Below are 22,728 nucleotides of genomic sequence, written 5' to 3'. Positions count from 1 at the left end.
ACAGATAGGATATAACCCATTTGGCAAACCTGAGCATCCAGACCCAGACCTGGAATTTTCTAAATGATCCAATTACTCTGAGAGATAGGGTGAATTGACTTTATTTTTACAATGTTGTTGGTTGTTTGATTTAGAATTTTGTTGATTGTTTTACAATGCCGTGGATTGCCTTGGCTGCAAGGGAGGGATTTGTCACAGCTGTCAAAATGTGAGCAGAATTTTCAGAACAGGTTGTTGGAATGTGGATTGGCCTGAAGCCTCATGATAAAATAATTGTTTTTCAATTTTATAGTCGCAGAGCATCAACCAGGCATGGAAAAGCCTCAAAGAAGAACTGTGTAATTTTAATTATGTTGAGTTAACACAGCAATGGCAGATGTAGGCACTCTACTGCATACCTTCTTCATTTGTTATCAATTCACCGATTGCTTTATGCCTTAGACCGCAATTTTGAGTTTTAACTGTTCAGGGTTAGGGTTTGGGTGGGTTGATATAGACGTTCGACCATGGCCTTATTGAATGTTGAATGAGGTTCGAAGGGCAAATATGGCTTCTCTCATGTTCCTTTTCCATATTTTATGTTAATAAATACATTGGGTGGAGATCGGTGTTAGGTTTTATGCAAGGATGCAACAGACCCTCCAATCTTCTTGGCATCCCGGACCGTATAGATTCTTACTCCCACTCCACTCTTGACCAGGTTTACTTGGCTGCCACTTTTTGGTGATGCATTTGTGACACTAACCATTGGCAAGACCCCTTTCTGGCATGGGTACTTTCCAGTTTGCAGTGTGACTTGCTCACTGAGAATCTGGATAAAGTTGACTTCAGAAACCGGGGTGGGGGGTGGTGGGCAGAATTTTACTTTCCCCCATTGGCAGGCATGTAGGCAGCGAGGGCCGTATAATTCTTCAATTGGCATCCCCGTCAGGCTTCCGCCCGCCCTGACCTCTCCCTAATTTTACAATGGGATGAACGATGCCTAGGCTGGACCACTCACTGCACTGTTGCCCCAAGTGAGACACTTAAGTAGCTGAATAATGACCATTGAAGAGCTATTGCCCACCCTGCCTCAACTTCAAGGCTTTAGGGTCAAGGGGAAATGCCTAGAAACTCATCCTGCTCAACCTAGGGCGGGAAAGGTGTAGGGTCGCCTCCATCAAAGGCCTCCATTCAACATTGGGCACCCTCTCCATAAGATCTGGCACCTTTAGGTTCTCTTACTTCAGTCTAGCCTCACCACCAGCACCTACTCCCTCCATCTACACACATCCCAAGACTGACCTCCATTTCCTGCCCTCAGGCTACAAACTTTTACTGGACCTCTGGGACATAGGGTGGAATTCTCCTACCTGGGACTAAGGGCATGATCCAATGGCCACGCTGCGCCCGAAAAGCAGCTCGCCGTGGGAAAGCGTGGCCGCTAAAAGCCGGGAGACCCCACTACCAGGAACTATCCGGCTCGCAACGCCTCACGAGAATCAAAGCGATCTCATGAGACGCTGTGATGTAAATCCCGCACATTGTGGGCGGGATCACTTTTTGGCAAATCTGCATATGAGAGTGAGTCAGCTAGTCTCACTCTAATGTATAGATTCCTGAGGTGACTGAGGCTTTGGGATTTATCCCCTTCGTCTCGGAGACCTTGGGTGAGCAGCGCTCAGCACTGGTCCCCACAAACGAAGACCAGATGGAATGGCACTCGTGGTGGTTACCCAAGGGATCGTAGGCCCCCAACTGCATGCCCTTTAGGCTGGGTGCCAGCCTGGCACTGCCAAGGTGGCATTACCAGCTAGCATGGGCACTGCCTGGGTGCCAGCCTGGCACTGCAAAGGTGGCATTACCAGCTGGCATGGGCATGGCCAGGGTGCCAGATTGGCACTGTCAAGGTGCCAAGCTAATATTTTGTGCATGTGTGAGATCGAGTCGGGGCTGGTCTGGGTGGGTGTTGGTGGTTTGGGGACCCACCCATAGTGCGTTCGGGCTGGGGAGGTGTCAGGAATCAGTTCAAGTGCCAGGGAGCACATGGCTAAACACACTCGCTATGGGACTTTGTTCCCATTTGTTCCCATTTAGTTGAATCAAGCTAGAAGTCCCACGGCGGGAGTTGGGAGGGACGTGGTGGGATGGGGATGGGACTGGGACAAAAATAGTTTTTTACAGGGATGGGACTGGCGTAAAAATAATTTTTGGACCACCTGCCGAATTCTGCTCCCACAACCCACCATCAAATCCGCCAGTGAGGCCATGGGAGAATTGCGCCTTAGATTCTGGAGACGGCTTGCAGTTCCATGACTATCCATTGCAGCCTCTGGTGCTGCTGAGACTACACAGCTGTCAGGCAATCGGATTGGCCAGAAGGTCTCAAAGGCGGGATTTTTAATGCTGGGCGTTAAATCACAGCCGTTATCGGTGAGGGAGCGTTCACCACCAACTCCTCGGTGGATGAGTAGCGAAACCCCGCCCTCCCAAAATCCCCGGCCCAGACTTTGAAACTTATGTACAGCCAGTCAGGATCATTTGAGCATTGTCGCTCCCATAAAATGGCTGGTCATCAGAAAAATCAGGTAAATTAAACAGCTTCAACCTTTAGAGTAAACAAAAGCTTCAAAATGAATCAAAAACCGTACAAATCAGACAGGGATGAGGAATAAAAGATGGCAGTAGAATTGTCGCTGTGGGGACAAGGCTGGAAAATAGTGCCGGAAGAATTAGGTGTCATGGGCAGAGGGTTGGAAGACAAAGACAGATCATGGATCATAAAATTTACGATGTGGAGATGCCGGCGTTGGACTGGGGTGAGCACAGTAAGAAGTCTTACAACACCTGTTGGACTTTAACCTGGTGTTGTAAGACTTCTTACTATAAAATTTACAGTGGAGAAGAGTGGCCCATGCCTTTTGTCTACGATCAAACGTACGATCAGGTGTGAACCCAGGTGCAATGCCTTGTCAGGAGATTGATTTGGGACTTGCCCCATGCTCTCTGCACATTGACTTTGTAACTGTGAAAAAGGAACCGTGTGGAGTTTGCACATTCTCCCCATATCTGCGTGGGTTTCACCCCACAACCCAAAGATCCGCTCGTTAGGTGGATTGGCCACGCTAAATTACCCCTTAATTGGAAAAGAAAAATAATTGGCTCCTCAAAATTTATTTTCAAAAAACTATGAGAAAGGAAGGTTTTAGAAGGTTAATAAACAGAAAAAGAGCCAATAAAGTTGGAAAGCGCAGTGGTGGATAAAATGTGGGTGGAATGTGGTTGAGCACATGCAAGAAATGGAGAGAAGCGCATAATATAGACAAAAAGAAGGAATGGTAGACTAAACTGGCGGAAATGGTGGGGATAGATTAGAGTAGGTGAGCCTTCAGGAAAGTTTAGAACATAGAACATAGAACAGTACAGCACAGAACAGGCCCTTCGGCCCTCGATGTTGTGCCGAGCCATGATCACCCTACTCAAACCCACATATCCACCCTATACCCGTAACCCAACAACCCCCCCCCCCCCCAAACCTTACTTTTTAGGACACTACGGGCAATTTAGCATGGCCAATCCACCTAACCTGCACATCTTTGGACTGTGGGAGGAAACCGGAGCACCCGGAGGAAACCCACGCACACACGGGGAGGACGTGCAGGCTCCGCACAGACAGTGACCCAGCCGGGAATCGAACCTGGGACCCTGGAGCCAGTGGCGTGCAGAGGGGGGGGCCGACGGTGCATTGGCCCCGGGCATCCATTGTATGGGGGCATCCAATCAGAGAAGGAAAAAAAAAATTTTTTTTTTTTTAATTTTTTTTTTTTTTTTTTTTTTTTTTTTTTTTTTAAATTTAGATTGCCCAATTATTTTTTTCAATTAAGGGGCAATTTAGCGTGGCCAATCCACCTACTCTGCACATTTTTTGGGTTGTGGGGGCTAAACCAACGCAGACACGGGGAGAACGTGCAAACTCCACACGGACATTGACCCAGAGCCGGGATCGAACCTGGGACCTCAGTTCCGTGAGGCGGTTGTGCTAACCACTAGGCCACCGTGCTGCCCCAGAGAAGGAAATAAGATAGTAATTTTAAAATTTCAGCGGTGATAAATCAATTTTTGGAGGCTCACCACACTGCAGAGGCAGTTGTTAGCCCTTTATTCCTTTAACATGGTGTACCCTTTCTGTCTAGAGAAAATGGTCCTTCTCCCCATCCCCCCACACGCATGCGGATGATGTACGTGGTGCAACCATCAAAAGCAACAAACAGACATGGCTGTTCGTTCCTGCGTTTCCTCGAGTCATAACTCGTCTTTTCTTCAGCTTTTTGTGCATCGAGATTAGTTCTTTTACCTACTCATGTCAGTGAATAGCTCTAGAACAGGTGTAACTACGGTTTTTATAGGTTTTTTGGCGATATTTAATGAAATATTTACGTGGGATGTAGTAAGAGTGAAGCCTGGATGATCAGAGGACTGCTATGGCATTTAATCTCGGAATAGGAGACATTTATTCCTTAACATGCTAATATTCGAATACAGATACCACTAATTTGCAAGTCTATGATATAAATTGCACAAAGTTATCAGTGGAGAATCAGTGTGAAATAATTTGATACGAAGGAACAAAGAAATGAAATATGGTTTATCCGTCTGCAACTGACCGATTGTTTACCATTTTCTTCCCATTTTCTCATGCGGCTTACGGTTTTTGAGATAGAAAATGAAATGTTACGAGTATTTCGTGTACAACCGAGTGGAGCACAGAACAGGAAAAAAAAAGAGGGCCAGAGTCGAAGAAGAGTCCCATCAAAGAGGGGCATTAGATGCATGGATAAAAAGAAGTAAAGAAGAAGTAGGAAAACCTGGAGAAGTAAAAGATGATGTGGGTGCAGAGAAGGATTTTTCTGATACGGATTCAGCTCGGTCAGAACATAATACTCTCTCTCCTCAGTCTCATTGTCAGGATGATGATCCATGTGAAGAAAATAAAGAAGATTTTTGCATATTTTTGCAAAGAAGCGATTTTGGCTGTTTGAAGAAACCGATTCCAGATCATTTGAAGATGACAATATTACAACATGGCCCTGAAAGATATCAGAATAAAAGTTGCCCATTTGCTGAGAAGGATGGGAGATCATTTTCCAAACAGTGGTTTGATAAAGTTTCCACAAACGGAGAAATTGTGGAGAGAAAATAGTTGTTATACTCTCCATATCGGAAAGCATGCTACTGTTTTGTTTGCTTTTTGTTTTCAAAGGAGCATTTGTCGTCTGTGTTAAACTTTGGAAAGGAAGACGGTTTCTCCACTTGGAGAAAATTAAATCCAACAATACCTGACCATGAAAAAAGCCCTTCTCATAGAGCTCACATGAGGGAATACCTGAACCTCGTAGTTCGACTCCATCATTCAACTACAATAGATGCTGAACTTCAACAGCAAATGTCTGCTGAAAAGAAAAGATGGAAAGCTATAACTGAACGGATTGTCGAGGTTATATCCTTTCTGGCAAAACAGAATCTGGCCTATCGTGGACATCAAGGAGAAGGAATATCTGGGTTATCAGAGCCAGGGGAGACAGTCAGTGAAAATACAGGAAACTTTCTAGCAACAATCAGACTTTTGGCCAAATATGATGACATCTTAGCAAAACACTTGCAGAGAGGGAAAGAGAAACCAAAAAGTGTCACCTACTTGTCCAACAGAATTCAAAACAAAATAATCAATCTTCTTGGTGAAACTGTCAAGAAAAATATAATGTCCGAAATTAAGGATGCAAAATATTTTAGCATAATGCTGGATTCAACTCCAGATATTGCCCATGAAGATCAGGTTTCTGAAATTCTGCGTTACGTTCATATTGATGAAAACAGAAAAGTAAAAATAAAGGAGACATTTCTGGGATTTTTTCAAGTCAACAAGAAAGATGCAGTCAGCCTGGTAAATAAAATTCAGGAAAAATTGGAAGAAGACAAAATTTCCATGAATGACTGTCGTGGTCAAGCATATGATAACGCAGCAGTTATGGCTGGAGTGAGAGGAGGTGTTCAACAAAAAATTCTTGAAGTTAACCCAAAAGCTGTGTTTGTGAACTGCGAGAACCACAGCCTCAATTTGTCCTGTGTCCATGCAAGTGAGGAGAAACCTGTTGTTACATTTTTTGGCATTCTAGAAAAACTCTTTACTTTTTTTTCTTCATCTACTTCTCGTTGGGAAGTGTTAAAATCATTTGTCACTCGGACTGTGAAAAGACAGTGTGACACAAGATGGAGTTCCAGCCATGATGCTGTGCAAGTAATCCACGAAGAGTGTGACAACGTTATTGCAAGCCTTCAACACCTGCTGGAAGGAGAATTTTCAAGGGAAACTAAATCTGATGCAGGATCGCTACTGAACTCTATTCAACAGTTCCCGTTTATAGCTTAAATTTTTGGTACTCAGTTTTATCATCAGTGGATAAAGTCTCAAAACGTTTGCAGGATCCGAAAATGGGGTTCCATGAAGCTTCTTGTGATCTGAGAGGACTTAGTCATATCTTGAATTTGAAGAATGACGAAATTATCCACAATGCAATAGATTTAGCCAATGAATATTGTCAAAATTGGGGAATACCAATTGCACGAACAAGGAGAAGAAGAATAATGCCTGGAGAGTCAGCAAGAGATAGTGGACTGACGGCACAAGAAGAAATGAATAGAGTAATGGTAGAGATTGTGAACAGATTAAAAACTGAAATTGAAGACCGCAGTGTCCGTCTTCAAAGACTCAGTGACCGATTTTCTTTTCTTCTGAACTTGAATTCAGGAGTGATTGAAGATGAACAAGAAAGAGAGAAATTAAAAAAGGAATGTTCAGACTTTGCAAATTATTATGACAATGATGTGGTTGCAATTCAGTTATATGACAAAATTATTGATTTTGTGATGCTCCTTCGAGCTGGAGGGAATAGAGTTCCCCCTGATCCTAAAGATGCTCTGGAGTCTTTTCTGCAGTATTGGAGGGATGTCTTTCCGACGCTGTGTGTTTCATACAGATTACTGCTTACAATTGCATTTTCAGTCGCAAGCTGTGAAAGGTCATTTTCAAAACTGAAATTAATAAAAACATATCTGAGGTCTTCTATGTCACAGGAGCGACTGACCAACCTGGCTTTAATAAGCATTGAAAAGAATTTCTCACAGCTGATGTAAAAAGTGAAGTAGTTTAGGTGTTTTGTGACAGGAGGTATCATTTGGGGAAAAGAACTTAATAAATTTGATTGATTTATATTAAAATCGAATAAAGCGTTTATTTCATGTTTCATCTGTGTTTATATATTCAAAATGTTTTCCTTTCTCACAATATTTCTCAGTATATTAGGCCTTATACTTGAGTCTTTGGGGCATACAATCAAGATTTGCCCCGGGCATCACCAGACCTCTGCACGCCACTGCCTGGAGCTGTGAAGCATTTATGCTAACCACCATGCTACCGTGCTGCCCTTTGAGAAGCAAAACACCATTTTTATGTTTATTTGAGAGATTCGGAGATGGTCAGTGGGAAATGTGTGTTGGATGGACGTTTATTGGATGGTGAGAAAGTCCCTTTGATCCTGCAGCTTACAATTTTAGTGCCAGTCCCCACAAGATATAGTGAAATGAACTTGCATTGCCGGGTGTGCCTTTGCCATTTCTGAATCTGGCCCCTAGATTGACGCTGGGCGATCCATCTGTTTTTATTATTATCATTTTTTGTAGCAGTTTCGATATAACTGAATGATTGGCAGGCAATCTAAGGGGGCAGTTGTGAGTTGACTGCAGTGCTGCAGGCTTGGAGACACATGTAGGCCAGACTGGGTCAGGATGTCCTAAAGGACATTAGTGAACCAGCTGAGTTTCTGCAGCAACCTGGTAGCTTCATGGTCACTATTTATTTTTTACTTACGCCCGCACAAGATTGAACCTATTTAACTTCAAAATATCTGCCATTCACTCTGGAAGATTGCATGTTTTGAATACATTTTTGATCTGTGTCCTAAGATTTGATAACTCTTTTCCAAATTCTAGACTATAAAGAAGACTCGATTTCCTCACTGGAATGAAGTGTTTGAGTTTGAACTGGAGGATGGTTTGCCAACAGAAGGAATGTCGATTACTGTGGAAGTTTGGGACTGGGATATGGTGGGAAAGAATGATTTTCTCGGAAAGGTGAGTCGTCGCCATTTAACCTCGCAGCAAAATCCAAGCTGCTTAAATGTTCACGTCTTGACGTCAGCAGAATACTGAAATGGGGAATGAGTAATGGCCACACATTGGAATTGTGTACTTTTAAAACAAACAACTGGCTGGAAAATAGGTCAAGGCAACAAGGTGATGGGGCGAGCTGTGTCCACAAGTTTTGGAAATATTCCGTTACTTCATTCCCTGTGCTTTGTTTCTAAACAGTGTATGAATTGTGAGCTATCAACAGTATCCTTGTAAAAGTGTGTTAGCTGTGGCACAGTTGGTAGCACACTGGTATCTGAACCACAATGTTCTGGGTTCGAGCCCTATTCCTGGACTTGACAACCAGATCCAAGGCTGATGGTCCAACTGTTATGGGCCAGGGTTTAGAGAACCCCAAAGCATATCATGGAGTTCACCTGACCCACAACGTTTAATAGATTGTGGTTAAGGGGAGCACACGGCTCACTCTACAGGTTGTGGTACAGCAGAAATGGAAAAGTATTTTTAAAGCAAAACAATGTTTATTCTATGAACTCAAGTTAACCTTTTTAAAACATACAGTGAACATCTTAGCAACCATCAATTCAAATTCAACCCCCAAAGAATACAACACTAAGTAGTCCTTAATAACTTCCCAATCAACATCCAGAAGACAGAAGAAACATCTTTTAACAGAAGCACATTAGGTTTACATTCACTACTGAGAACATTTATAATTCTGGGGCTGTTTAGCACAGGGCTAAATCGCTGGCTTTGAAAGCAGACCAAGCAGGCCAGCAGCACGGTTCGATTCCCGTAACAGCCTTCCCGAACAAGCGCCGGAATGTGGCGACTAGGGGCTTTTCACAGTAACTTTATTGAAGCCTACTCGTGACAATAAACGATTTTCATTTCATTTAATTTCACCAAATGATCAAGAGATAGTCTTTTCATGGCAGAGAGATCAACAGTACACCCTCTCTGTCTGGCTTCAGCTCCAACACTGAAAATGAAACTAAAACTGCAGCAAACAGCATAAAATGAAAGTAAAAAGCTGACAGACAGCCCAGCTCCACCCACACTCTGACATCACTGATAAACACTCATTTCTTAAAGGTACATTTCTTAAACACCTATTTCTTAAAGGTACATTTCTTAAACACCCATTCCTTAAAGGTACTCTCACATGACACCTCCCTCCAAGAAAAGAAAACCCATCAACTTCAAGATGGTTTCATTTTTCACCTTTTCACCATCCTTTAAGAAATGCACACAGTAAATATACTTTTTTATTTCAAAAAACAACACACGCAAAACAGGTATAATAATATAGTCCATTTTGTTTTGTTCATATTCCTCCAACTGAAATCCTTCTCGATTGACAGTCTCATTGAATAAGAAGGTCTCTGCATGATCCATCCATTCCTCTACTCCTTGGCATGTCTCTTTAAAGTCAGATACTTCAGTTAAATCTGATCACAGAGTCCCTTGGAATTCTCCAACACATGAGCATTGGTTATCACAGCTATCAGGCAGTCAAATGCCTGTTGAAACTCCGCTGTCCATTGACATTTTCGACGTTTCTTCTTTTCAGCAAGTCCATCAGTGGAGTAATCATGCTGCAAAAATTTCGCACAAATGTTCGATCAAATCCACTCATACCAAGAAAACGCATTCTTTTCCATCACCTTGAGGGTATTGAAAACTCCTCAATAACTGTTGGGTTCACATCCCCTGTGACCTTTCGGCCCTGTCCGATTGCATGGCCCAGGAAAGTGACTTGAGCTTTTCCAAATTCACTTTTGGATAGGTTTATCACAAAACCTGCCTCCTGAAGTCGATCGAATAACTCCATCAGATGTTTCAAATGTTCTGTCCATGAAAATGACCAGATCGTCGATGTATACCGCACAATTGGGTAATCCTGAAACAACTTTGTTAGTTAACCGTTGAAATGTGACTGGGGCGATTTTCATGCCAAATAGCATAACTTTGAATTGGCATATGCCATCTGGAGTCACAAAAGGTGAAATCTCCTTTGCCCTTTCGGATGAAGGTACCTGCCAGTAACCTTTAAGTAAATCCAGTTTGGAAATAAAAGCTGATTGTCCCACTTTCTCAATGCAATCCTCCAAATGTGGGATAGGATAAGAGTCCATTCTTGTAACTGCATTAACCTTTCTATAGTCCACACACAACCATTGGGTATCATCTGGTTTAGGTACCATCACTATGGGTGTGCTCCATTGGCTGCAACCCACTTCAATTATGTCATTTTTAAGCATACTCTTAATCTCTTTGTTAACCTGTGCCAATTTTAAAGGGTTAAGTCTGTATGGATGTTGATTGATTGGAACAGCATTTCCCACATCTACATCATCTATAGCCATTTTAGTACTTCCCAATTTATCTCCACAAACTTGCCCATGTGATATTAATAACTCTTTCAGGTCAGTCCATTTTTCCTCTGGAAGCTAACTCAAAAATTTATCCCAATTTTTAAGAACATCCTCTTTTCCAATTTAATTTGAGATATGTCAAATTCACAGTCATCTAGATTTGGTTTGTCACTTTGAGTTAGAATCATTAAAACCTCCTCCTTTTTCTCTCCTTTCCCTTTCAAAGTCACTTTTAAGCATATTCACATGACACACTCAGTGAGTCTTCCTTCTATCTGGTGTTTTTACCACATAATTCACCTCACTTAATTTCCTTTCAATCTGATAAGGTCCACAAAACCTAGCTTTTACAGGTTCACCTACCACTGGTAACAGGGCAGCAGGGTAGCATGGTGGTTAGCATAAATGCTTCACAGCTCCAGGGTCCCAGGTTCGATTCCCGGCTGGGTCACTGTCTGTGTGGAGTCTGCACGTCCTCCCCCTGTGTGCGTGGGTTTCCTCCGGGTTCTCCGGTTTCCTCCCACAGTCCAAAGATGTGCGGGTTAGGTGGATTGGCCATGCTAAATTGCCCGTAGTGTCCTAAAAAAAGTAAAGGTTAATGGGGGGGGTTACGGGTATAGGGTGGATACGTGGGTTTGAGTAGGGTGATCATGGCTCGGCACAACATTGAGGGCCGAAGGGCCTGTTCTGTGCTGTACTGTTCTATGTAATACTAAAACTTTATCTCCACTGGCAAAACTACGAACTTTGGATTTCTTGTCCGCTACCCATAACATCACATTTTGTGCAACTTTTAAATGTTGTCTAGCCAATTCACCTGCTCTATTTAATCGTTCCCTAAAATTTGACACGTAATCCAATAATGTAATTTCTGATTTCTCACTCACCAATTTTTCCTTAATCAATTTAAGTGGTCCTCTTACCTCATGACCAAAAATTAGTTCAAAAGGACTGAATTTAGTTGACACATTAGGTGCATCCCTAATTGCAAACAGTACGAATGGAAATCCTTTATCCCAATCCTCTGGATAATCTTGACAATAATCCCTCAACATTGTCTTTAATGTCTGATGCCATCTTTCTAACGCTCCCTGCAGTTGATTTAAATTGTTTTATTCGTAAGCTACCCATAACTTCTTTGAATAACCTTGAGGTAAAAGTCGATCCTTGATCCGATTGTATTTCTGTGGGTAGTCCATATCTGGTAAAGAATTTAAGTAACTCCTCCACAATCTTTTTAGCTGTAATATTACGTACTGGAATGGCCTCTGGAAACCTAGTAGACACATCCATTATAGTCAAAAGATATTGATTTCCACTTTTCGTTTTAGGAAGCAGTCCTACGCAATCAATTAGGACCCATGTAAAAGGTTCCTCAAATGCTGGAAAGGGTATTACGGACGCTGGTTTTATCACTGCTTGAGGTTTCCCTATCACTTGACATGTGTGACATGATTGACAAAATTTAACTGCATCTTTATGTAGTCCAGGCCAATAAAAATGTTTTTGGATTTTAGCTTGAGTTTTCCTTATTCACAAATGACCTCCCACTGGTCCCTCATTTGCAACTCGCAACACCTCCTTTCTATACCCTACCATCAATACTACTTGATGAACTTCTGCCCACTTTTCATCTGCCTGCATATGTAAAGGTCTCCATTTTCTCATCAAAACATTACTTTTATGGTAATAACATTCTGGTATACACTCAGATTCTTCTTCCGTGTATGCTTTCTGATAAATCCGTTTTATTTCTACATCTTTCTGTCTCTCCTTCACCTGTTCTTGTTCTTTTTCAACCATCTAATCAAAAATCGTTTCTGATAATTGCACTTCAACTTCATCTTCACTCTTTGATTTCTCCTCTTGTCTTAACCTGTGACTTTGCAACCTTGTTACAACACAATCCGGAAAAATCCCAGGCTATACGTCCTTCAACACTTCAGTTGTCTGATTTTGCACTGGCTTATCAACCACAGTAGGCATCACTCCCACCTGCGATCCAGCTATATCATTACCCAAGATAAACTGTAATTTTGGACAAGATATTTTCTCTATTACTCCTACTACCACTTTACCACTCTTCACTGGACTTTCCAATCTTACCTTATATAATGGAACACTAATCCTCTCACCCTGAATTCCACATATTACCACCTTTTCTGGTAACATTCTTCCCAAATTACATAACTCCTCATCTCTTACCATTAAAGATTGACTAGCTCACGTATCTCTTAAAATTGTGACTTTTTACCTGCTCCTCCTGATACACATGAGTAAACTTTACCCACACAAGTAAATTATTTAAAGAGATTTGGCACCTTCTTATCAATCACCTCTTGATCAGGCTGTACAAACTTTTGCACCTCATTCGCTTCACTTGGGTTTTCCTTTACCACTTCAACAAACCCCACTGTCTTATCCTGTTTTACCACATCAGCCTTCCCAGTGCTTTTCTTCAACCACCAACACTGTGACTTTACATGGCCTAGTTTATTATAGTGAAAACATTTGAAACTTTTCATGTCTCTTCCACCCTCCTGGATTTCTTTTCTAATCTGAGGTACACTCTCCTTATTATCTCCCATCAGATCACCTTTACTTTTACCACTTGAGTATTTCTCATGTCCCCAGTTTCTGTCCCTCACAGGCTGAAACTGATGTCGGAAACCAAGCTTTGATTTATGGACTAATTCATAATTATCTGCCATTTCTGCTGCTAGTCTCGCAGGTTTAACCCTCTGCTCTTCCACATGAGTTCTCACTACATCAGGAATTGAATTTTTAAACCCCTCCGAAATATAATTTCTCTGAGAGCTTCATACATTTGATCTATTTTCAAAGCCCTTATCCACCTATCAAAATTACTCTGTTTGATCCTTTCAAACTCCATGTATGTTTGACCAAATTATTTCCTTACATTTCTAAACCTTTGTCTGTCGGCTTCAGGCACTAGTTCATATGCACCTAAGATGGATTTTTGCACCTCCTGGTACGTCCCAGATACCTCCTCCGGTACTGATGCGAACACGTCACTAGCCCTACCTATCAGCTTTGTTTGAATCAGTAATATCCACATGTCCTGTGGCCATTTCATTTGTTTAGCCACCTTCTCAAATGAAATGAAAAAGGCTTCTACCTCCTTCTCATCAAACCTTGGCAATGCTTGGACATATTTAAATAGATCCCCACCAAGCCTTCGACTATGACACCGTTTCTCACTGTCCTCATCACTATCATCCAACTGTACGTTTCCCTTTACGTCTGCCAATTGTAACTGACTGTCATGTTTCATGGCCATTTTCCAAAGTTCAAACTATCTCTCTTTATCTTTTCCCCTGATCTGTATCTCCCTTTCTCTTTTTGTTCTGCTCGGGCTATTCTTTCTTTTCTCCTTTCTTCTCTCTCCTTTTCTTTTTCTTCTCAATCTCTTTCTCTTTCCGCTCTCTCTCTTTCTTTTTCCTCTCTTTCTTATTCAAGCTGCTTTAATTCTTTCTCATGTTCAAGTTGCTTCATCTGCAACTGGATCTTTGCCATTTCTACTGAGTCAGACTGTATCTCAGGCAACTTTAAATGCTTAGCCACCGCCATAATTACCTTATCTTTTTGCATTTTGTCAGGTACAGTTAATTGCAATGTTTTTGCAAAATCTAACAGTCTGCTTTTAGTCTCTGTCCGTAAGGTACTGCATGTGACCGTCTCCACCCCCAAAAACATCATAGCCTCTGAAAGAGCCATTGTCCACAACACACTCCCCACTTCAACTAGAATACCACACCTGAAAAGCAACCACAATATGCTCACCCCTCACTGTCTTTAAGTTCACTAAGCCAATCCCCCTTGAGCCCCCAATTTGTTATGGGCCAGGGCTTAGAGAAGTGTATCATGGCGTTCACCTGACCCACAACTTTTCATAGACTGTGGTATGGGGAACACATGGCCCACTCTACAGGTATGGTACAGCAGAAATGGAAAAGTATTTTTAAAGCAAAACAATGTTTATTCTATGAACTCAAGTTAACCTTTTTAAAACATACAGTGAACATCTTAGCAACCATCAATTCAAATACTTTTTTTTTCTTCTTTTTTTTAATAAATTTAGATTAGCCAATTCTTTTTTCCAATTAAGGGGCAATTTAGCGTGGCCAATCCACCTACTCTGCACATCTTTGGGTTGTGGGGGTGAAACCCACGCAGACACGGGGAGAATGTGCAAACTCCACACGGACAGTGACCCAGAGCCGGGATCGAACCTAGGACCTCAGCGCCGTGGGGCGGTTGTGCTAACCATAGGCCACCGTGCTGCCCTCATCAATTCAAATACAACCCCCAAAGAATACAACTCTAATTAATCCTTAATAACTTCCCAAACAACATCCAGAAGACAGAAGAAACAGAAGCACATTAGCTTTACATTCTCTACTGAGAACATTTATAATTCTGAATTCACCAAATGATCAAGAGATAGCCTTTTCATGGCAGAGAGATCAACAGTACACCTGCTCTGTCTGGCTTCAGTTCCAACACTGAAAATGAAACGAAAACACACCCTGTAGAAAAAACCTAAAATGAAAGTAAAAAAGCTGACAGACAGCCCAGCTCCACCCACACTCTGACATCACTGATAAACACCCATTTCTTAAAGGTATTCTCACATGACACAGCGCAGTGCTGCTGGAAATGAAAAATGAAAATGAAAATCGATTATTGTCACAAGTAGGCTGCAATGAAGTAACTGTGAAAAGCCCCTAGTCGGCAAATTCCGGCGCCTGTTCGAGGAGGCCGATACAGGAATTGAACTGTGCTGCTGGCCTGCCTTGGTCTGCTTTAAAAGCCAGCTCTTTAGCCCTGTGCTAAACCAGCCCCAGGCTGCTACCTTTCAGATGTGATGTTAAACTGAGCTCCCATCTGCTTACTTGAGTGAATATAAAAGATTCCCTGCTACTATTTCAAAGAGGAGCAGGGGAGGTGTCCTGGCCAATTCCTGGACTCAATCAACATCCCAGAAAACAGACGATCTGTTCATTGCTGTTTGTAGGAGTTTTCTCAGTGCATATTCACCGCTGAGTTCCCTACATTACAACGGTGACTACACTTTAAAATGTACTCCAATGACTGTAAAAACATTTTAAATGTCCGGTGGTTATGAAAAGTGAATAATCAACTCAAATTTTTCTGTCTTTTCTCTTTATATAAATGATAATCTGGAAATTTTCTCACAAAGTATAATCTTGCATCATTGACGTTGTCTATATATGTGTTTGTGGAACCCACCTCTTCACTCACCTCAGGAAGGAGCAGTGCTCCGAAAGCTAGTGATTTGAAACAAACCTGTTGGACTTTAACCTGGTGTTGTCAGACTTCTTACTGTGCTCACCCCAGTCCAACGCCGGCATCTCCACACCATAGATATTTTCTGTGGAGGGGCGAGAAGGCCGGTGTGTTCATAATACGGACAAACAGGTTGAGTATCAATCTGCAAATTGTTTGAACACAAGCTAATGGCAAATGTTAGGGAAGAGTTTCCTGGTCAGCCATGTGATGGAAAGGAAGTTGGAGCTTTTACCCTCAGTGTTCATAGCACCAGGCCACTCCATGCATGTAAAAGAGGATGGATGCGACCGTGAGAATGCACTCGTCGTCCAGGGATCGGTGGCGCGGGAGGAACTCTCGCGAGAATCGGGTAGTGCGAGGGGAGAGATTGCATTTACCGATTTTCTTCACCGGCAATGTCACGAGATTCACACCCACAAAGATCTTGAACCTCACTTTAATACATTGGAATGGAGTTATGTGGTATTAGTGGCCCGTCACATGATCTCCCCCTTACTGAATATTCATACCTTGCCGACTGTTTATAACAGTTTTGGCCAGGCGTGAGGAAGTCGAGGGGATTCCTCCAAAGGCACAGAGATAAGTATAGCCCCCGGGGCAAGGGGGGTGGGGAGGGGGGGGGGGGGGTGGTGGTGTGGGTGGAGGGTACTGCCCCCGGAACATGGTGCTGCTGTCGGATTGGAACTGCTCGGTTGGTAGAGCGCCAACCGAGCAGTGCTAACCTGGCAGTGCCAACCTGTGCCAGGGGCGGGGCCTGGAGGGAACCCATGAGAAGGGGGAATTAATGTGTGTTGAGGGGGGAGGACCAACTATATTTCCACGGTGTCTGTGAAGGGTTCAATGCCAGTCGTGGATGTGAGGGCTGAAGGGAGCAGACGTCCTTCCAAGAGTGTCCAGGGAGGTGGAGAAGCTCACGATACCTCCATGACAGGGGTTGGGGGTGCCGTTAGGCTTTAACACTGATCGAGGCACTGTTTAGCGATGTCGCCCAAATCTCTTTGGAGGGCTGGTTCCTGGCTCTATGACACCATGCCCCACCAGAGTGATGGCGTAAATCACACCCATGCTTTTTCATTCTCTAAGAGGCTCAGGATTCCATGAGAAAACTGGTCTGTGCAACTGGAGAGTAACACACCAGTCTTCTGTCTGAGCCTGATACTGCCAAAGTGTGATAAGATTCCGCTCATCGTTGTCAGATAAACATAAACTGCTTGGGGAGCCAGTTGGTTCAGTTGGCTGGATGGCCAATATACATCTGATTGGTGCTAACAGCACAACGTTCAATCCCTGTTCAGGCCTGGGATGGATTCAGGACCTGTCTCCTTGCCCTACCCTTGTTGCAAATCGCTGCACTATGGGTTGGTCCTGTCTTCAGGCAGAGAACTGAAGAAGATGAGGGGAAGCATGCCCAGTGAGGTCCAGAAATATGTTACAACTTGAGTCATTGCTGCAATGTGTTGAATATTGTTTGCGACTCACAAAGTTGTGGTAACAGACACCTGTTAGAGAGACAGGTCATAGCCAGTCTCTCTTGTGTCAGCTAATATACACTATATCAGTAAGAATGGTTGAAATTCTTTTTAATTTTAGGGAAAATAACAAAATTTGTAGATTATTTAAAGAAATGCACCTGCACATTCTGTTTCTGGATATTGTTAATACAATTATGTATTTTTTAAATCACTTATGTGAGCATTGCTGGCTAGGCCAGCATTTATTACCAATCCCTAATTGCCCTTTAGAACATGGTGGTGAGCTGCCATCTTGATACGCCCTATTCGTTCAAACTATATATAGTGTATTAAAAAGGTTTAAAAATGAGTGAAGTGCGGGAGCCGGAGTCAGAGGGGCGCGGAGGGCCGGTTTGGGCCGCTGAGAGCGGCGGGAGATTCGGGATGAGTGAGAGCCGCAAGAACAGCGAGGAGCCGCCGACTCTTTCCCCTCGCAGTGTCAGCCACCAGGAGCTGACCACGGTGGCCATGGACGCGGCTTGTTCCGAAACTAGTCAGGAGGGGGGGGGAGGAGGAGATATGCTGGTGACTCCTGATAACAGAGAGAGCCCGGGGGAGGGGGAAGACAACAACAACGAGGAGGAGGAAGAAGAGGATGAAGACGACGACGACGAGGAGGATGAGGAGGAGGATGATGATGATGAAGACGATGAAGACGACGAGGAGGAAGAAGATGAAGAAAGCGGCCACAGCGAGACGGTGACCAGGAAATGTGTGTACGAGGGATGCACAGAAACCACCAGCCAGGTAGCTAAACCCAGGAAACCCTGGATGTGCAAAAAACACCGCAATAAAACTTACAAGGACAAATACAAGAAGAGGAAGAGCGACATGGTCAACATACACAAGAGTAATGATGATACAGATGATAGACCTAAATCTGCCACTAAACAGCGTTTGAGCTGTATGATAGTGCAGCAAACAAATCGGAAAGCAAGCCTTCTTGAGCAAGTTTTAAACCAAAAAAGATTGTCATTATTGAGAAGTCCAGAAGTTGTCCAGTTTCTACAACAGCAGCAACGATTGCTAAGCAACCAGGCGCTTGCTCAAAGGCAGCAGTTTCAAGAAAACCAATGTGATGCTTTCTTTTCAAAATAGGATGGTAATATATAGAAGCTTGATGCTGATTAAACTTGGTCAGGTTACTTATAAAGCTCGGACCAGGGCCCAGCCTGGAAGCGTGTACAATTGTGAAAGAAGATGCCAAACATGCATCCCTACGTCCTCGCGTGATATTTTGGCGGCCGCATGCATGAGTTGGAAATCTGGCAGCGAACAATCAAGAAGCCAACTTGAATTCATGAAACACTAATTGTATGTCTGGGGTTTTACGTTGCCTTTAATTTGCGGGTGAGCTGATTGGCCAGGTGCCCTTTAACTTTAAGTTGCAACCTTGCTCCAGGGTGGGATGAAAGGTCAGGGCTCAAATAAAATTCATGTGTCTGAGGACTGTGTATGCTTGTGCAGCCTAGACGCGTTGCACAGTTGTTATATATATATATATATATATATATCATATATATATGGTTTTCAAGGGTCAACCGCTCTCTGGGACAGTTCCGCAACAGCTGTTCACTTGGGGGAGTTTATTGCAAGTGTCAGGCCGCTCCCTCCCTTTTCCCGGTGTCCACCCTCCCCAGCTGCGCTGAGCCTTTCACAGAGAGCACGTTTCAAGCTGGATGGCTGTTAATTGGCCAGGCAGCATGAAATTGCGCGCTGGGACCTATCACGCCTGGGAATGCATGACAGGCAAAAAAAATTCAAGGTATATATATTTGAACATTTTAGATACTTGGAAAATTCCTGACCTGATTTTTTTCCCCCTTAACATTGTGTTGCCAAGGGTGAGGGATTGTGGTATAAAATGGAACATGTCCCTATTGCAGGATCTTAGTGTCAACACCAAACCTTTCCAGATGAGATGGAGGGTGACTGTGTGTAAAGTAAAGTTTCCTTGACCTGGCACCAACAGCGTCCTTCAGTCTAAATAAATATTGTCGTTTTCACAATGCTCTCAGTCCGAGGAAGCATTGCAGTGGGGGGAGGGAATTGATGGATGCTAAACAAGTGAAAATGGGACGAGATGGAAGTGGCCAATGAATTTTAAAAGCGTTGGATCGTTGGTGAAGTTTTTATGTGGCTTCTGGAAATGGGGAGGGAGTGCAAGGGTCTGGGGGAAGAAGCTTCAAAGCGTATTAGCTGAGACTGCCTGTTGGAGAGAGATTGGACACAAGATGCCATGAGAGTTGCCAAGGATATGGTGATTGTCATGCGAAAGAACACTGACTTTTTTTTTGTTTTAAAGCAGATGGCAACATTTGAGCAGATTTCTGCTGTGTTCAATCGTGCAGGGAATTCAGGTTTTGACTGTCCAAAATGCAAAATTGTCGAAATGGCTTTTGCCCAATCAAGCCTCCTATTTTTTAGTTAAAAAGGGAAACATTGGCTGCAGGCACAACATGAATAATCACATTATAGAGATGCCTAGTGGGAGCAACAAAGGTCCACAGGAACAAAACTTTTCTTTAGGTTCTTCCTTTTCTGCTTTCACGTAGCTAGCCATCCAGTATGTAGGATAAAATAAATTAGTAAATAGGGAAAGCATAAACAATACAAATACTACTGTAGAGATATAAAACTTAATTCCCAAATCTTTTACAATTATTAAACAGTGCAATAAAATGTTAGACTCCTCCTGTCTGATGTTGGATATGGTTACAACAGAGAGTTTGAGGTTCAGACTGCATGATTCCTAGATATTTTAAATGTGTTAAATATTTTAAGGTGAATTTTTTGTTTGCAAATGTAATAAGTCTTTTTTGTAACAAATTGATTTTCAAATAAATTATGGTTGTGTAAAAAAAAAAAAAAAAAAAAAAAAAAAAAAAAAAAAAAAAAAAAAAAAAAAAAAAAAAGGTTTAAAAATATGTGATATGTTCATCTGTGGTTTTATTTATGAACTTGTACACATGGTCACATCCCTTACGTCCTCAGTCACTTACTCACAATCGCATGCAAATACAGGGGTAAACATACACTGAGAATGGACAACACTTCAAAAAAACTGCGACGTAGTGCTGTACAATGAATACATACTCCTTTCACTGGGACTTTAATCACTGCCACTTTAATCATTAATGTTAACCAAGTGTGTGTGCCTTGACCGTAACACCAGCCATTGCTGCCTTCCTGAACAATTGGGATCCAGCAAGATCCACTTCCGCACATCCCAGTGGCTTGGTGTGGCAGGTCTGGCCTTTTAGAAACCCTTGTCCTCAGTTTTCCTGGAAAAATTCAGGATTCACCAAAAAGAACAACGTTGTGAACAAACAGTTACCATGTGCTCTGCTAATTTGACAGTGAGATGAGCAGTGACTGCTCAGCGGTTTAATACAATGGGCTCTCTCGAGACAATCCAGAAGGATACACTCCTGGTGGAGAGATCGGGAATAACAAGGGGCGACCAGAAGGGGGGATTTAAAAAATATATCATAGTTCTGATTCAGTGAAGTGTAGATACATTTAGAAAGAACCGCTACGCTTTTAGCAGTATGTGTAACTCGTGAGCAGATAAAACCACATTCTTACAAATGCAAAAATAATAGTCTCAATGAGAATCCCACATTTGCAGGCACATACATAGATACACACCGATTAACATCAAAGCACATGCTAAATCACTTGGGTTCAAATTAATAAACAGCAGAGGGTCTGGGTGAATTTCAGCAGTTTAGATAAATATATTTCTGCAGAGATTGGGTGGAGCAGTGCAAACTACTCTTTCACCTCTGGGAATAAAATCTGGATCCAGCTCAGATCAATGGAATAAACAAGCATGGAAGGTGTAAGAAACAAAGGGTGGGACTCTCTGCCCCCCCTCAACCGCATGTTTCTCGGAAGAGCGCCGTTCACTGACAGCGTGAGTCTCTGTTCCCATTGAATTCCCACCCTGCCAGGAAACCCGCAGGCAGGGTTGCACTTCCGGCAGGGCCAAAGAATCCCACCACCAGCGAATGGACGGAGAATTCCGGCCAAAGTCTAGAATATGGCGCAAAATTCCTGGTGACAAGTTTTCAGATGCAATGCAAGGTACGAGGTGGATAAAACAGGATGGGGGGAATTGGGGGGGGGGGGGGGGGCGGTGGAATTGTGATCCTGATTAAGGAAATGATGACAGCTGTGAGGAGGAAATGTGATCGGTTGTTCAGACCTGTTTGGGGGGGGGGGGGGGGGGGGGGGGTGTATTCTGCTTTAAGTGTAGATACAGTATCAATGCTTTATCTTCTCACAGAGGAACTCCAGCCTATTGTTGGGGCAGAGCTAAAAGAGCTCCTTTCTACACCTGGACAGTATTAAGTTTATATTCCCTTTGTGTAATAGTGAATAGTAACTGAGGGTTCCCACAAGGGTAATTTGGCACAAGGCTAATGGAATGGGTATACCCAAGATACCAATAAGCGGCGTGGAGGCGAGGAACCTCCAACTCGGAGGTGGATATACCCTAAGGTAATAGCAGAAAGGGAAAATTCTTAATTTCCTTAATTCAGTCAGTGTGATTTGCGCGGGCTGCCTTTCACCTAAGTGATCTGTGCAAGGCCGAGGAAAGTTGGATTGATTGAAAGCTTGCCTTGCTGGAGCAAGTGTGTTGGTCCATACATGCAAAGTCTTGTAACAAACTGTGAATCTGGAATTATTCAGTCTGGAGGATCTATTACAATATAAGAAATAGATATTTTTTGATGATAATTGAGAGGATTAAGAGGCCTTTTATTTAAAGGTTATTCAGAAATAAGTTAGAATAATAAATAGGAAGGAAAAAGCCCTAGATTGTCAAAGTAACCCTTTCAGCATCTCGCTGGCATGATTAACTTCTTGTTATATTATCAACAAAGAAGCAAGACTGCATGCAGCAGTCAATCTGTGATTATGAAAGATCAATGTGATGTTCGATCTTTCGTACGAATTAAGTGGTTTTGATAACAGTCTCCGGGGCATGTTTCATGAGGATTTACAAAAAGAAACCACTGCTGCAACTAAAAGATTTCAGTATCAATGGGATTGCTTAGAACTCAACATCCCAATGCTGTAAATTTCAGACCCTTGAAATCGCCACCTTGTTCAGCCGGTAGCATTTCGGATCCGCACCAAAAGGTATTCTCTGTCATATCGCCTGCGTCACTGCTCCCTACAAGCGCCTCACGCAGCAAAGAATAGATTAAAGCCTACTCCACATGCACCAGACCATTATTTTAAATTACAGTTCGCACAGGCGAACAGTCTGTACGCCCACATCCACCCGCATCCTGTAAAGCTAATCATCT

At 42.9% G+C, this 22,728-nt stretch overlaps 2 protein-coding genes across 2 annotated transcripts in view; both read left to right on the top strand.

The window, feature by feature from the left end:
* LOC119978355 (rasGAP-activating-like protein 1) overlaps positions 1–22,728 on the top strand; it is a 398,828-nt gene that overhangs the window by 149,562 nt on the left and 226,538 nt on the right. The window contains exon 7 of the mRNA XM_038819933.1: positions 8,026–8,166. Within this exon, the coding sequence (XP_038675861.1) occupies positions 8,026–8,166 (141 nt within the window). The remainder of the gene's footprint in view (positions 1–8,025; positions 8,167–22,728) is intronic.
* LOC119956808 (regulatory factor X-associated protein-like) lies at positions 17,723–19,832 on the top strand. Its single transcript, XM_038784288.1, has one exon. The coding sequence runs from the start codon at positions 17,792–17,794 to the stop codon at positions 18,503–18,505; it is 714 nt and encodes a 237-aa protein (XP_038640216.1). The 5' UTR covers positions 17,723–17,791; the 3' UTR covers positions 18,506–19,832.

The sequence above is a fragment of the Scyliorhinus canicula genome, chromosome 1 (assembly GCF_902713615.1).
Source record: "Scyliorhinus canicula chromosome 1, sScyCan1.1, whole genome shotgun sequence".
Classification (NCBI taxonomy): domain Eukaryota; kingdom Metazoa; phylum Chordata; class Chondrichthyes; order Carcharhiniformes; family Scyliorhinidae; genus Scyliorhinus; species Scyliorhinus canicula.
This window is presented reverse-complemented; position numbering and strand designations above follow the sequence as displayed.